The sequence below is a fragment of the Spermophilus citellus genome (genome assembly GCF_964194105.1).
Source record: "Spermophilus citellus genome assembly, chromosome: 5".
Taxonomy (NCBI): domain Eukaryota; kingdom Metazoa; phylum Chordata; class Mammalia; order Rodentia; family Sciuridae; genus Spermophilus; species Spermophilus citellus.
The window spans coordinates 8207970-8222012 of record NC_138186.1 but is presented as its reverse complement, the minus strand read 5'-3'; the positions used below and the strand labels follow the sequence as shown (position 1 = coordinate 8222012).

Sequence of the window (14043 nt, the reverse complement as noted above, 5' to 3'; positions counted from 1 at the left end):
CGCACCCTTACAACACAACAAACCCGGGACAAGATGACCCTTGGCCGCCAACTCGGGTCCCTACTTGTTGATGTTGCTGCCCTCCTTCAGTCGCTCGCCAGCAGCTCCGGTCTTGGACACTCTTTCGCTGCCCGCCAGGTCTACTAGGCTGACCTTACTGACTTTCTCTCCCGAGTTCTGGGGTAGGGAACAAGAGAGAAACAGCGCGTGTTAGTGCAGAACCACAGGGCTGCGCAGGACCCAGGGCCACTGCGCAGGCACCCAGCGCTCCACCCCACAGCGAGGTCTCAGGACCTTGGGCGGGTCCCCGAGTCAGGGGAACCAGCATTAAACGTCACAGCCCAAATTTGAATTGCTGGGGAAACGCAGCTGGACAGCTCCCACCCAGCTTCCCAGAATCTAGTGAGAAGTTGGAGACGCTATGTGCCATTAAGGAATTGGGGGACACAAGGATTCCTGCATACCTGGGTCAAATCTCTCCTCTCCCGAGTGTGACCCATCAGCCAAACGTTATGGTTTTCACTTTAACGCCCCTCAAGGCCTCTGAGTAGACTGGTTGTTTTGGGGGTAATTCCGGGGTGAATGGATACGTATTAGAAACTACATAGCGATGGCCTCATGTTCTTTAGGGAGTTTACGCACAAAATCCAACTTTTAAAAAAACGAGGGTATGAAAGGAACCCCAAACTAAAATGCTTTAAGAACAGCAGCTTGTTGAGTAAGCAAAAGAGCCAATAGACAAATTCCCAGCTGCTGAATCCACCCAGACACCCGTCCCACGTGGACACCGCTCACCCCGGACTGCAGGTCGTACAGCGTCTGGGTGATGATGATGTTGAACACGGCGTGGGAGCGGCTGCTCTCCTCGTTCATGTTGGTGGCGGCAACGGTTCGCGACTTATTTCCCTCAGACATCAAGGACTCAATATCCTGGAGGTAAGCACGGGGGACACACCGTGAGCAGAAGCCCCTGCACCCAGGACGTGTGCTCATCAGGGTCCCTCTGGCCTCCCCACGCCCTCCGTGGAGACCGCTGACTTCCGGGCAGGACCGTGAGCTCCCACCCCCTCAGAACCTTCTAGTATATTAAACGCTTCCCCCCTTCTTCTTTGCCTTTATCAGGAGTCTCTTTTTCCTGTTAGGACCCCTATTTCTCCTTTGGAGGTTCCAAAGAGAGCCCCCATTTATGGAGTTCTCAGATACTAAGTAACCGTGCGACTGAGCCCTAAGTCTCCTGCCCTCTGCAGCCTGCTAGCGGCCCACCTCCCGCTTCTCGCTCCCTCCTCCAACCTGAGGGGACAGTGGGTCCCTGCGTCTTCTCTACACCTGTACGCACCTGGAAACCATGAGGTCTTAGCCAGTGTTGGCTGAATGAACTTTACGAAGCAAGCACTTTCCTGATTTTATACACAAAGAAGCTGAAATTCATGGAGGTCAAATTACTTTCCCCACATGTCCTAAGAGGCAGAGCTGGGATGCAAGTCAAGAGCTCCTGGCTCTTACAGGATGACAGCCACACTGACGTCACACTGAGCTATGGGATATCACCTTAGTGATGGTGCAGGATGAGCATCCTTACATCAGGGAAGTTCCTGCTCCTTTCAGAATCCTACTATGTTCAAAGGGAGGACTGCACCCTCTAACCTGAGAAACACCATTTGTATCTTCATTCAAATACCTAGAGTCAGCTCCCAGGTCAATTTCAGTCATACCAAGTCTGAAGTGACAGCAGGTCAGCCACATCCCTCAAACAGCACAAGGATAGGGATTCATTTATTCACTCATTCATTCATCCACTCATTCATTCACCCACTCACTCACTATTCATCCACTCATTCATTTATTCATTCACTCACTCATTCATTCATCCACTCACTCATTCACCATTCATTCATTCATTCATTCATCTACTCATTCTCCATTCATCCATTCATTCATTCATTCATCTACTCATTCATCAATCCATCCATTCATTCATTCATTTGCATTCTTCAGCAATAGAGACAGGAGTTTGTTATATGAGATTTTCAAAATAATGATTATAGTAATAAGGATAGACTATTGAGTCCAGGCATAAAAGTCAAGAAGCAGGAAAAGGAGAACAGGTCAGTCAATGGAGGAGTGAGTCAGACAAAGGGGCCACAAGTAAAAGGAGAAAGAAATAAGACAGGAGACCCTCCTAACAAGATGGGGCTGAGTGACCACCAAGTACAGCCGAGACTGCTGGGTCTGTCTGGAAGGACCTCCCGAGGAATCAAGGGAGAACCGTTTCCACAGTGTGGTACTAGTGGACCTCAAACTGCTGGGCCCCTGGCCACACTGTGAAACCTTGGGCACAGGGCAGCCTGGTGCTGTGTTCTGGGGCCATGAACGGTATCTCTGTACTGTAAAGGATCCGTGTGAAAACACACCCCACATCCCAGTCCCTGATTCACTGCCAGTTTTTGTTGTGACATTTTTAAGAAATGGCACTTACCTCAAAACTGGTGACAGCCAGTTGAGATAAACCATCTACATATGGTCCCAATACTTTATGTTCTCGAACTTTGAGAGACTGTCTACTCCTGCAGAAGGGAAAAAGAAGGAATGAAAGAATTTGACTAATCTTGGAAGCTTTTTCTTCCCAAGTACTCAGAACTAAGATTACAATTTCAAGACTTTAATGATTAAAAAAAGAAAAAAGTATCCTAAAAGCTACTTTATTTGGATTAGTGGAACAGCATTCCATATGAGGAATGTCTCTTATGCTCTGATTTCTATTTAAAGTAACATTATTTTAAAAATCCTATTTCTAGTCCTAAACTAAACAGCTGGGGCATAGAACTCAAGCTACCTTGTTTCAGTAGATGAACTTCAGTTTCACATAAGGGAAAACAAGACCAAAACAAAAACAAACAAAAAAATATGAAGCAAAGAATGCTCCAGGTCAAATCTAACTACGGCTATTTTGTAAGAAGGCACATCCTCTGAAATGTCTAGAAGTTCTCTAACAAATTTTGAACAATGCTAAAACATTTTTAACCTCAGTTTATTTTTTCAGGTTGCATTGGATCGCGCTGCTTCTATGCTAGTAATTTTATATAGAAAGTGAGATTACAGTACAGAGATTATAGTCATTGATATTTATCCCATATTTAGACTGGCTCTGCTGGGGAAGATCTGTGGGCTCTTTTGCATCTTTAAATAACAGCTGTGGTTAGGGATCCCTTTGAAGAGCTTATCAACAGATGATTGAGCTTAAAAGCAAAACTGTATCTGTTTCGACTGTATTGTGTATGTCATCTTTTTCATGACACTGGCTATTAATCATCTTTCATATTAAGAGTCAAAGGTTGTAGTTGGGAGTACTAGCATACACCTATAATCCCAGCAACTTGGGAGGCTGAGGCAGGAGGATCTTAATTTTGAGGCCAGCCTCAGCAACTTAGCAAGGCCCTAAGCAACCATTTCAGACTGAAAAATGTTAAAAACGTCCAAGAATGTAGAACCCAGCACCTTTGCGTTTAACTCCTGGTACCAAAGGGAAAAAAAAAGTCAATGGTTAGCCTCATTTCAAGTGTGAAAAAAAGAAATTCAGATTAATGACTGCTTCCAGGGTCTGGGCATTGCTCCCTAAGCACTTTTCAGCCCTCCCATTCAATCTTACAACATGTACACAGCAGGTTGGCTGTTTGGATTCTGTATCATGGTGGACAGAAGGTGGCCCTTGAGCGTGCCAGGCAAGCACTCTGCAACTGAACTACATCCCCAGCCCCCTAGTAGGTTTTACTACATGTAAGGATGAAAAATTCAATGTGACAATGAACAATTCGGCTGCACTGTGCAGGGACCCATCACGGTGCCTAGCCTTAGTCACTGTATGCTCACGAGCAGCACACCGGATCCTCCATACAACCAGAGATTCTACGATGCTGCTATTCAGTAGCACAGAGCTGGGGACTGAACCTAGGTGTGCTCTACCACTGAGCTGTCCTGAGCCCTCTTTATCATGCAAGTGACCAGGGAAGGGATAAATTTACCGTATAATCATACATTGAAATACTAAATAGCAGTGAAAGGTAATGCATTATTACTTTAAAAATGACAGTGAATGAATTATTGCATGTGTGTTGGAGGGCAGATCACCAAAGAACACATGTTCTATGATGTTGTTCACAGAAAGTAAAAACTTGTATCAAATTATGTACAAATGCTCAGTAAGAAGAATGACAAACACAGAGTTTCTGCTAGCAGTTATCTTGGGGAGGGGGAGGCAATGGAATGGATCCAGGAGAAACACAGGAGGTGTGGCTTTACAGTATGAACACAATGAGCAACGTGTCAATAGTAACTCAACTTCCATGAATGGCTCAAGGAGTACTGGATACGATATCAACAGTACTTTAAATGGCATATGTGAGCAACTCTATATGAACGCAGGAAAAACCAAATGCAAACTAGGTATACCAATATATAGGTGTTGTGAAGCCACTGAATTCTCGGTAAATGAACTAACCCCAGAGTCGTGACCCAGGGCTGAAACACACATACCCGCATGTGTATCTTCTGACATCATTTAATATAATTACTGTTTGCAAATTTAATTTCAATGACTTACCCCTTGGGGTCTAAAAGATCCCGAACTTTCTCATTATAAATTTCCATATAGGATACTTCGACCTTAAAAGTCTGTGACTCATTTTGCTCCAAAGAGATCCTTTTAAATAACGCACAGCACAGCCTTGGAATGAGGCCCAGCTGCTCAGCATGGCCCATCATGGAGAAGGACTTTCCCGAACCTAGAGAAGGACAAGCAAAGGGACGAAGGCAATAGGGGGTGACAAGGACATGTCGACCCACAAGTTCTCGCCATATTCCAGCCACCGCTGCAGAGAGAAAAGGGATCAACCTGGTCCTCAAAAGCAGACCCTGGGTGTCACAGTTACTCTCCTTTCCATCACACCTGCACCTGAGTCTGCCTCTCACTGTGAGATCCAAGGAGCCCCCGTCGGGGGTGGATGTTACAAACGCAACCACGACAAAGGCTCAGGGAGCCGGGCACAGTGCTGCACACCTGCAATCCCAGTGGCTAGGGAGGCTGAGCAGGAGAATCACAAGTTCAAGGCCAGCCTCAGCAACTTAGTGAGGCCCCAAGCAACTTAGTGAGACCCTGTCTCTAAATAAAATATAAAAGGGGGCTGGGGATGGGGCTCGGGATAAGCACCCTGGGGTTCAATCCCTGGTACCAAAAAATAAAAAAATAAAAGTAAATTTCCACCTGTACATTAAGTAACAGGAGCAGTACTTTACTGTTATACCTACCATACATTATATCAGACATCTGCTCCCACTGGATTCTCCTAGTTATCATGAGATGTGAGGCCCCCGCTCTGGTGATTTATTTATTTATTTCCATCTTATAACTGAAATCATCAGGGCTCAGAGGTCACGGCGGAGCTATGAGTATGTCTGGTTTTGTCTGTTTCGACCCCTGCTCCACCAGCCCTGGCTGCATGCCCCAGCGCCAGTTTTGTATCCTAGGAAAAGTCCTCCGTTGGAGAGGGCTCCATGGGGTTTTCTGTAGTTTTCACTAAAACATTTATATCAAGAAACTGGTCATTATTTTTCTAGTTCAAATTCAGGTTAACACTATAATTTAGGAAAATGACACTTAATGGTTTGAAACTAGCTTTGCTCATTAACACTGAAATTACTCCATTTCCAGACCTGTGGTACCTTCAAAAAGGGGTTTCTTTGGATCATCTGATTCAGCTAAAATCCATGAAGTCAAAGCATTTTTCTGTTGTTTCTCAAACTTTTCTTCCAGTTTTTTTAAATGTTAAAAAAATACATATTTAGGGCTGGGGGTGAAGCTCCTCAGTGGTAGAACTTACATTTAGCATACATAAGGCCCTGGGTTCAATCCCCAGCACCACCTCCAAAAAAAAGGGGGGGGACCGCACATTTGATATCATTGACTAATAAGAACAACTTCTTACCTGTCTGTCCATATGCAAAAATACAAGCATTATACCCTTGAAAGGCTTTTTCAAGAATTCCTTCCCCAAGGCACTTGAAAACCACTTCTTGTCCTAGAAAACAAGACACACAAAAATTAAAACCAGAATGCTTATTTCCTGACGTATGTGTGCTAACATTCTCTCGGGGCCCTCTCCCATGTTGAAAGTGTACCGAATGCCAAAGACTCCTAGGGCTCAGTTTTAAGGGACCAATCGGTGCGATTTCTTCCTTTCCACCTGCACGACTGGGTCTCGCTATGTTGCCTCGGCAGGTCTTGAGCTCCTGGGCTTGAGTGATCCTCCTGCCTCAGTGTCCCCAGCTGCTGGGACCACAGCCCGTGCTACTGCACCCAGCTTGCAATTTCATCTTTGCTTCTAGAGTCAGTGCCTGGATAAACTTACGACCCCATAGTTTCCCTATTTGGCATTTCTCTGGGCATTGAAATTTCTTTCCCATTGTAAGTGGGCAAGATGAGAGCACCATTCAAATTTGGTCATTTCTTCTTACGACTTAGCATCCAAGGCATCATGAAATATGACCTGTCTGGTCTCCCCGTCTGGATTCAGAGCTTCCGATGATGTCGTACACATTATGTGAGCCCCTGCAGCACCAAGCCCTGTGCTGAAAACTGCTGCTCGCTGCCCACTGCCCACAGTGGAGTGAGTTGCTGCTGCCAGCAGGACCCCTCACCCCCATTCCCACAGGGACACAAGGACAGTTCCCTCATCCAGGGGGCCTCGTCACGCACTATACCGTGGTAGACTGAAGGTGTGACAAGCTTCTTAAACACATAGGGGAACATTTACTACCCTTTGAAATGGACTACTTTATAGCATCCATTTCCCATCGTTAAGAGAATTAAAATTATTCTCTCTTTCCTCTTGCTCCCAAGTGCTTAGAAGAGTCATTACTAGGCACCTGCAGAAACTACTGGCTTCAACCCCAGCTTCCCCCACTGGATTGAGAGTCCCTGATGGCAGAAACTATAATCTCTTTATCTTTGTAATCCTGGTTTCTAGTGCAAAATACTTAGTAAATGTTGGTTGAAGGAGTCAGTCTAATCGTTTTATCCTGCATGACATTTGGAAATCCTTTTGCGTTAGAAAATAATGTAACATACCAATAAGCTTCTTTTTTTAAACCAATAAGCTTTTGGTTGTATATTTTTTATTTATGCAATGCTGAACCCAGTTTTAATGTTCCCTTATACATCGTGATTGCAAAACAAACTCTTTAAGTGTGTTGACATGAAACAAGAGTTAATATTTTCAGTCAATCACTATGTATGCAGAATTTTTTTTCCCCTTTGGGTACTAGGGATTGAATCCAGGATGCTTAACCTCTAAGTCACAACCCCAGCCCCTGGTTTTTGGAATTTTTAATTTAGAGACAAGGTCTCGCTAAGTTGCTTAGGCCCTCACTAAGTGGTTGGGGCTGGTCTCAAACTTGTGATCCTCCTACCTGTGACTCCTGAGTCACTGGGATTACAGGCATGTACCACTAAGCCCAGTGTGGCATATCAATACATTAAGTGGTTGTAATCCTAAGAGCCTTTTGTAAACACACAGTGGAGTGTGAAGATTGCCCCCAGATATGTGAAGGTACTCACATATGCTCTAAGAATAAGGTATTATCCACATTATCGTCTACTATATATACACTTTAGAAGTTGCTTTTATGCTACAGTCAAATACAAGAGTTTTGTGTTCACTGAAAAACTAATCTCTGTGGTACTTGATTTTTTTTTTTTTTTTTGGTGGTACTAAGGATTGAACCCTGAAGTGCTCTACTACTATTACATCCCAAATCCTTCATTTTTTATTTTAAGGCAAGGTCTTGCTAACTTGCCTAAGCTGGCCTCAAAACTGTGATCCTCCTGCATAAGCCTCCTGAATCATTGGGATTACAGGTGTGAGCCACCACAACTGGCTGGTGAATGATCTTTCATACACATCAGTATTTCTTCTTCTGTTTTCTCAAAGGACCTTTCCTAGTCAACATGTATTCCCAAGTCCTGTGCCAAAGGCAAGCTTTACATTGGAGATGAGCCCTATTTCAGACATGATTCAGAATCAAACTCAGCCTGTTCCTGGGCTCGTTAGAATTGCTTGTGGTCCTCAGCCAGACTGAGATGCCACTCTAACATGTTCCAAAGGCCCAGGCTTTGCTGGCACAAGTGGCTGAGTAGAGCAGTCCTGTTTGATCCGGTATGCTAGTCAACCAGTCCCCAGGAAAGAGTGAGGTCAGGGTGGACAAAGCTAGGTCAAGCATCCTGACCACAGTTCATGAGTTCAGTTCTGTGCAGCTTGTGAACAAGCAAGAGCGCAGAGAAGCACTGGGGTTGAGATTTTATCACGACTTCATAGAGCCTGTGGTTGTTAACCCATCAGACTTCCACCTATCTATTTCCTATCAGGCAGGAAACGCAGTCACTAACCAATCAAAGAATTTCTATCTGTTCCCACAGCGGATAGGAAATGTGATACTACTGACTTCAGCTCCTGATGCTACGAGTAGACTGGAATTAGGAGGGATTATTTTCTCTACGTTCTTTCAGAAGTAAATCATAATATATCTTTTTCCTTGTCAGGAAATGACCCTTTAAAATAATTTTCCAATTATTAGTTGGAAAGAGCAAGAAAGTCAAACAAACCAAGATGTGTATGCTAAAACTGCATGAAAAAAATAAATGATCAAAGAATTCCCTGGCACGCATACAAATGAGAATAAATTTCAGTTTAGCCTATGTCCAAATTAATTCAAACACTAAGAAGAACATGAGCTGACCTATTTAACCTGGATTTATGATACTAAGGAGCAGAAAGAGAATTAACTTTTATCCACTGGACACTGATAATGCACTTTTCATATTTTATATCATCAAACCCTCATAATACCCAGGAAGGGCAGGTATAAATCATGATTAATAAGGTGACTGGGGCTCTGAAAGGTTAAGTCACTTGCCCAAGATCTCTTGCTAGTGAGTGGCAAGCCTGGCTGGCCTGACTGATGCCACCATCGGCAGTAATGCTGTGGGACACTGAGCCCAGTGACTCCCATCCTGTCCCCTAGGTACTTTCTACAGATGCCAGAACTTATCCCCTGCACCGTGTGCCTGTGTGTATGTATGTCAGTGTGTGTGTGTGTATGTGTGTGTGTGTGTGCGCGTGCGCACGCATGCACACCTCGACCACTGGGCTGTGAGCTCCTGCACCCGGGGATGTTGAGCCTTCCCAGAGTGCATGGTCTACACCAGGAGTCGATATTTTCTGGATTATCCTTGTAACTGACACTACTGTTCTCAGACTAAAGTATTTTTAATTGAGGACCCGTTTTCTCTTGACTGATGATTAAGTCATCAAAAGACTGCTCTTTGAATATAAAGAGGAATGCTCAGTTATAGTACTTTATACTTTGGTCAAAGCATGAACTTCTAGTGACCCCCTAAAAACCAGAGCAGGCCTTTGTCAAGATGCCAGTGGGGTGTGGGGAGAGGGGCCAACCTAATATGCCAGGCTACCTGGGCAATCTTGATAAAAAATTATAAATCACTCTTCCTGATACCCACAGTCACCTCTTAGGCATTAAAACAATAACTTTATATGACAAATAAATGACTACCACTAAATACACACACACACACACACACACACACACTCTCTCTCTCTCTCTCTCTCTCTCTCTCACACACACACACATATATATATACACATATGATTTCAGAAATAATCATTAAGTATAATCATGTTTGAATATAATTCAGACTTATATTTAATAAAGTTTTATATATAACTGATAAAGGAAAAATTTGAGAATAATGATATTTTTAAAAAAGAAAGAAAAGGGGCTGAGTTTATGGCTCAGTGGTAAAGCGCTTGCTTCCCACATGTGAGGCCCTGGGTTCGAGCCTCGGCACCACATAAAAATAAATGAACAAAATAAAGGTATTGTGTCCATCTACAACTAAATATATATAAAGGAAGGAAGGAAGAGAGGGAGAGAGAGGGAGGGAGGGAGGGAGGGAGGGAGGAAGGAAGGAAATTAGCCTGGTACGGTGGCGGACTCCTATAATCCCAGTGATTTGGGAGGCCGGGGCAGGAGAACTGCAAGTTCAAGGACAGCCTGGAAAATTAGTAAGACCCTGTTTGAAAATAAAAGAATTAAAAGGTCTGGGGGTGCAGCTCAATGGTAAAAGTGTCCCAGGTTTTAATCAATGAAGGGAGGGAGGGAAAGACATAGTTGAAGTTCCACAAGGCACAATTTATAAAAAGATAAAATGTAAAAAAATATTGTGAAGTTCATGTAATCTTACAAACCTAAGCAAGACAGAGTGGAGAAGGACTGGAACACACTCTATTACTACGGCATCATGTGCTAAAGGAGATTTTCTCTTAGACAAGACATGATCAGCACTCTCCCTTCTCATCTGTCAGCATTTTAAACAGCTGACTAGCTTTCCATTCTGAGTAACTGATACAGCCAGCTCCCTGCTGTAGATTACTTCCTTTTATTTTTCTGAAATATTTATCCATATCTGTTTGTCCCTGTGCATGTCCCTATGGGCTGCAGCCTGCAGGACCTGAAACACCAAGCGGCTGGGCTCACAGGCCATGCACCAGCGCCTGTCCCAACAGACACTCGGCACTGCTGTTAGCACTCTGGTTTTGACCAAGTCAAGAGCGAAAAAAGTCTCTTGTTTCATTAAACCAATTTTCCTTGATTGGTTATTGTTCATCTGTATTTAACCTTTAGTAAATGGGCTACCTTTTAATTAATTTAATTTTTAATTAATTAGGTGGTGCAGACACTGCTTGTCTTATTTTAAAACATTAGTCATATATTAATGAGATGAACCTTTGGTCTGTCACCCCTATAGCTAATCCCCCCCACCCCCCACCCCCCCACACACACTGTCATTTGCCTTTCAAGTCTTGCGTCACTCTTTGTCACAGAAAAGCGTCTGGCCTTTCATGATTTTTGCTCCTGGTTCATGTTAGGCTTCCAAATGCTTTTCTAAGCCCAAATTATGCAGAAGGTTCACCTACATGTTCTTCTAGTTTTGTTGTTTCGAGGTTTTTAAAATTTCAATCCCAAGCTCTTCCTCTTCCCAATCAAGTCACCCTGGCAAGTTCCCTTTCTTCGTTAGCAAGACAGGAGCCACAGCTGCCCTTCCTGGGGGCTGGGATGGTTCCCCTGTAGCCCGGGCTTCCTGGGTGCTCACCAGGGAAGTGGAGCACACTAAACTCCCAGCTATCAACTCTTGGTGCAAAGAAGGAAGTCCTCATCTGATTACCTTCCTTCCCACAGTGCCTCCAGCTTTTCAAGAATACTGCGGCCAGATCCAATTTCAAGATACGAAAGAAAAAAAGAGAAGACCTTTGTTTCTAGGAACTTTCCCAAGTACCAGGGATGAGACTCAAGCCTCTTCCTTGCCAGGCAAATGCTCTATTGCTGAGCTACGTCCCCAGCCCTTTTTTTATATTTTACTTTGAGATAGGGTCTCACTAACCTGCCCAGGCTGGCCCTGAACTTGTGATCCTCCTGCCTCAGCCTCCTGAGCAGCTGGGATGACAGGTGTGCGCCACTGAGCCTGGCAGGAAGATTTTTGAAAGTCATCATTTACTGGTATTTTTCTGACTCACCCAGAAGTCTGACTTTTAAAGCACACCAAATATAACAATGGTGACTCTTAGAAATGAGGGCGAGAGATGAGACAAGCATGCGCAGTGGGTGGTGTGTGTGTGTGTGTGTGTGCTCAAGCGTGTTAGCACATGGGTGTGTGTGTGCCCAAGTATGCTTGGGGATGATGAGAAGGAAAAAAGAGTACTGCTATTTGGCCTAGGGTATACTGCCCAGTAAAGGAAGAGTACCTTCTGTTCTTTTGAGACATCGAGAAGAAAGTCACAGGGGGAGGGGAGGGGACAGTTTAATAAATCACAACAATAAAACTGTGAATGGGACAGATCCCACCAAGTGTCCACTCTTTTCCAGTGTGTGGCGGGATGGTTGTAGCTGTACGAACCCCTGGCTGGGGTTCTTTCACCTGATGTCCTTGTGGACACCAACATTATAGTAAGAAAAGCTACAAAGAAGTCAAACTGTCAACCAAATCCTGAAAATGTATTGTGGACTCATAATACAGCCTCTGCCTCTTCATCAAGCAGCCATCTGCGAAACACACGCGGCTGTGCTGCACGCTGCCTCAGAACACAGGAAGTATCAAAGACCCCCACATGGTCTCTTAAGGACCCCAGGTTACCCAAGAGCATGGAGGCTTTCTAGCATTTTGATTGGTTCGCTTCTGTTTTTAAAAGTCCCCGTTCTCAGCATAGGAAAAAAATGGCCTGCCCACTGCTCTCTCAACCTCAGTTTACAAGAAGAGAAGCGCTCACGCTGGTGGTGGGGATCAGGATCCACACAGCGCATGGGTGGGCCCCCTAAAATTTGCAATCTCCTCACCCCAAATGTTTCCCAACTACAGTTTATACTCAGAACAAAGTGCTGTTTTTCTAGGGGAAAGCCCTCGGGGAGCATTCAGAAGTCCTGTGGGAATGGGAGACCTATGAGCATTTGTCCCCATCCCAGACAAGCCAAGCCAAGCCGCCACATTGCCAAACCCAAGAGCCCTGTGGCTTTTTAGTTAGGACCAATGCCAGAGGGGAGGGGGCCCTCTGCAGCCAAGCCTGATGTTTGGTGAATACACAGGGCGAGCCTGACCTCACCGTTAATGACCAGGACCGTGATGCCAATTTCCTCTGGGGTTTATGATCAGACCTCCTGTAACCATGCAGGCAAGTCTTAGAACACAGACATGCCCAGAGAAACTCATAACAGTGTCAGAACCGTCAAGAGAGCACCTGTGTAAGATTTCTACAAGCAAAATCACAGACGTGAGTCACCTAGCCCTGAATCACATATGACACAGAGAGAGAGCACAGCCTTGGGCTCATGCTCTCACACAGTCTGCCCTCTGGAGCAGCAACAGACTCGAAGGTGCCAGGCTGTGTCCTGGGAGCTGGGTAACCAAGGCCATCCTCCCTGCACAGCACGGCCCCAAGAGCAGGGCTCCAAAGGACAGGAACCAGGGGGAAGGGAAAGCGCATCTACCATTCATCTGATGAGTGATGAGGGGAGTGTAAGACACAGTGGGCTGTGTCCTAGGAAGAGGGAGAAGGAAGTGGGTGGTGTGCCCCCCTGTACGGCTGGCGATCTGCTCTGAACGCAGCAGACACGTATACAGCGTGGCCGGATGAAATACCACGCAGAGGACGCACTGGCTCAACTACACACAGAACAGTTCTGGTTGTCTAAAGTCACTGCTGGGTAGAGGGGCTGAGGTTTGAACACTGCTGTAGTGTGGATTTCCATTCCCCCACACTCCCATGTGTGAAAGGCTGGTGCTACTGGGAGGTGGTAGACTCTTTACCAGGGCAGGCCTAGCAGGGGGTCCTGAGCTCACTGTGGGCACGTCCCTGAGGGCGTTGAAGGACCACAGTCTCCTCCTCCTCAACAACTCCTGCCATGATGCATTGCCTCACCACAGGACCAGAGCACTGGGGCCAATCCACATGGAGAACCACCAGAACTGAAAGCCAAAATAAACCTTTTCTCTTTACAAGCCAATTACCCTCAGGTATTTTGCTACAATAACAGAAAGCTGACTAATACAATCAATCAATAATTTTATCAATTTAAACAGAACTCCTAATTTTCCTTCTGTCCCCGCTACCTTTGGAATGAGACGAGAAAAAGAAAAAGACTAGGCTCAACATCTGTGATTCAGGAATCCTGAGCCTCCTATCCTTCTGTGAAGGCGTTTTTCCACTTCTAAACCAGGCTGACAGCCACAGAGATTTTGATGAGTCTGGACTTGGCAGGTGGCCCAGCTCCAAATCAAAGCACCTGGACAGTGCAAGAGCAGACAGGCTCTGCACACATACCTCAAGGGGTGAAGAGTGCTGGAGAAGTGGATAAGGCTGAAATAAATTCCTTTCTCAAACATTTTTGGTGTGTGGAAGTGTAGCTCTCAAAAATTCACATCTA

The 14043-nt window shown here is 45.1% G+C and overlaps 1 protein-coding gene across 7 annotated transcripts in view; it reads right to left on the bottom strand.

Moving 5' to 3' along the window:
* Positions 1 to 14043, bottom strand: part of KIF13A (kinesin family member 13A) — a 180101-nt gene that overhangs the window by 72752 nt on the left and 93306 nt on the right. For 6 of the 7 annotated variants that reach the window (XM_081295321.1, XM_081295324.1, XM_081295325.1 and 3 more), the window contains exons 5-9: positions 5979 to 6071; positions 4598 to 4778; positions 2477 to 2564; positions 796 to 930; positions 65 to 177 (exon numbers count right to left, since the gene is read on the bottom strand). In XM_081295321.1, coding sequence (XP_081151447.1) covers positions 65 to 177; positions 796 to 930; positions 2477 to 2564; positions 4598 to 4778; positions 5979 to 6071 — 610 coding nt within the window. Of the gene's footprint in view, positions 1 to 64; positions 178 to 464; positions 516 to 795; positions 931 to 2476; positions 2565 to 4597; positions 4779 to 5978; positions 6072 to 14043 lie in introns of those variants that run through there. The other variant, XM_081295326.1, reaches the window with a different exon arrangement.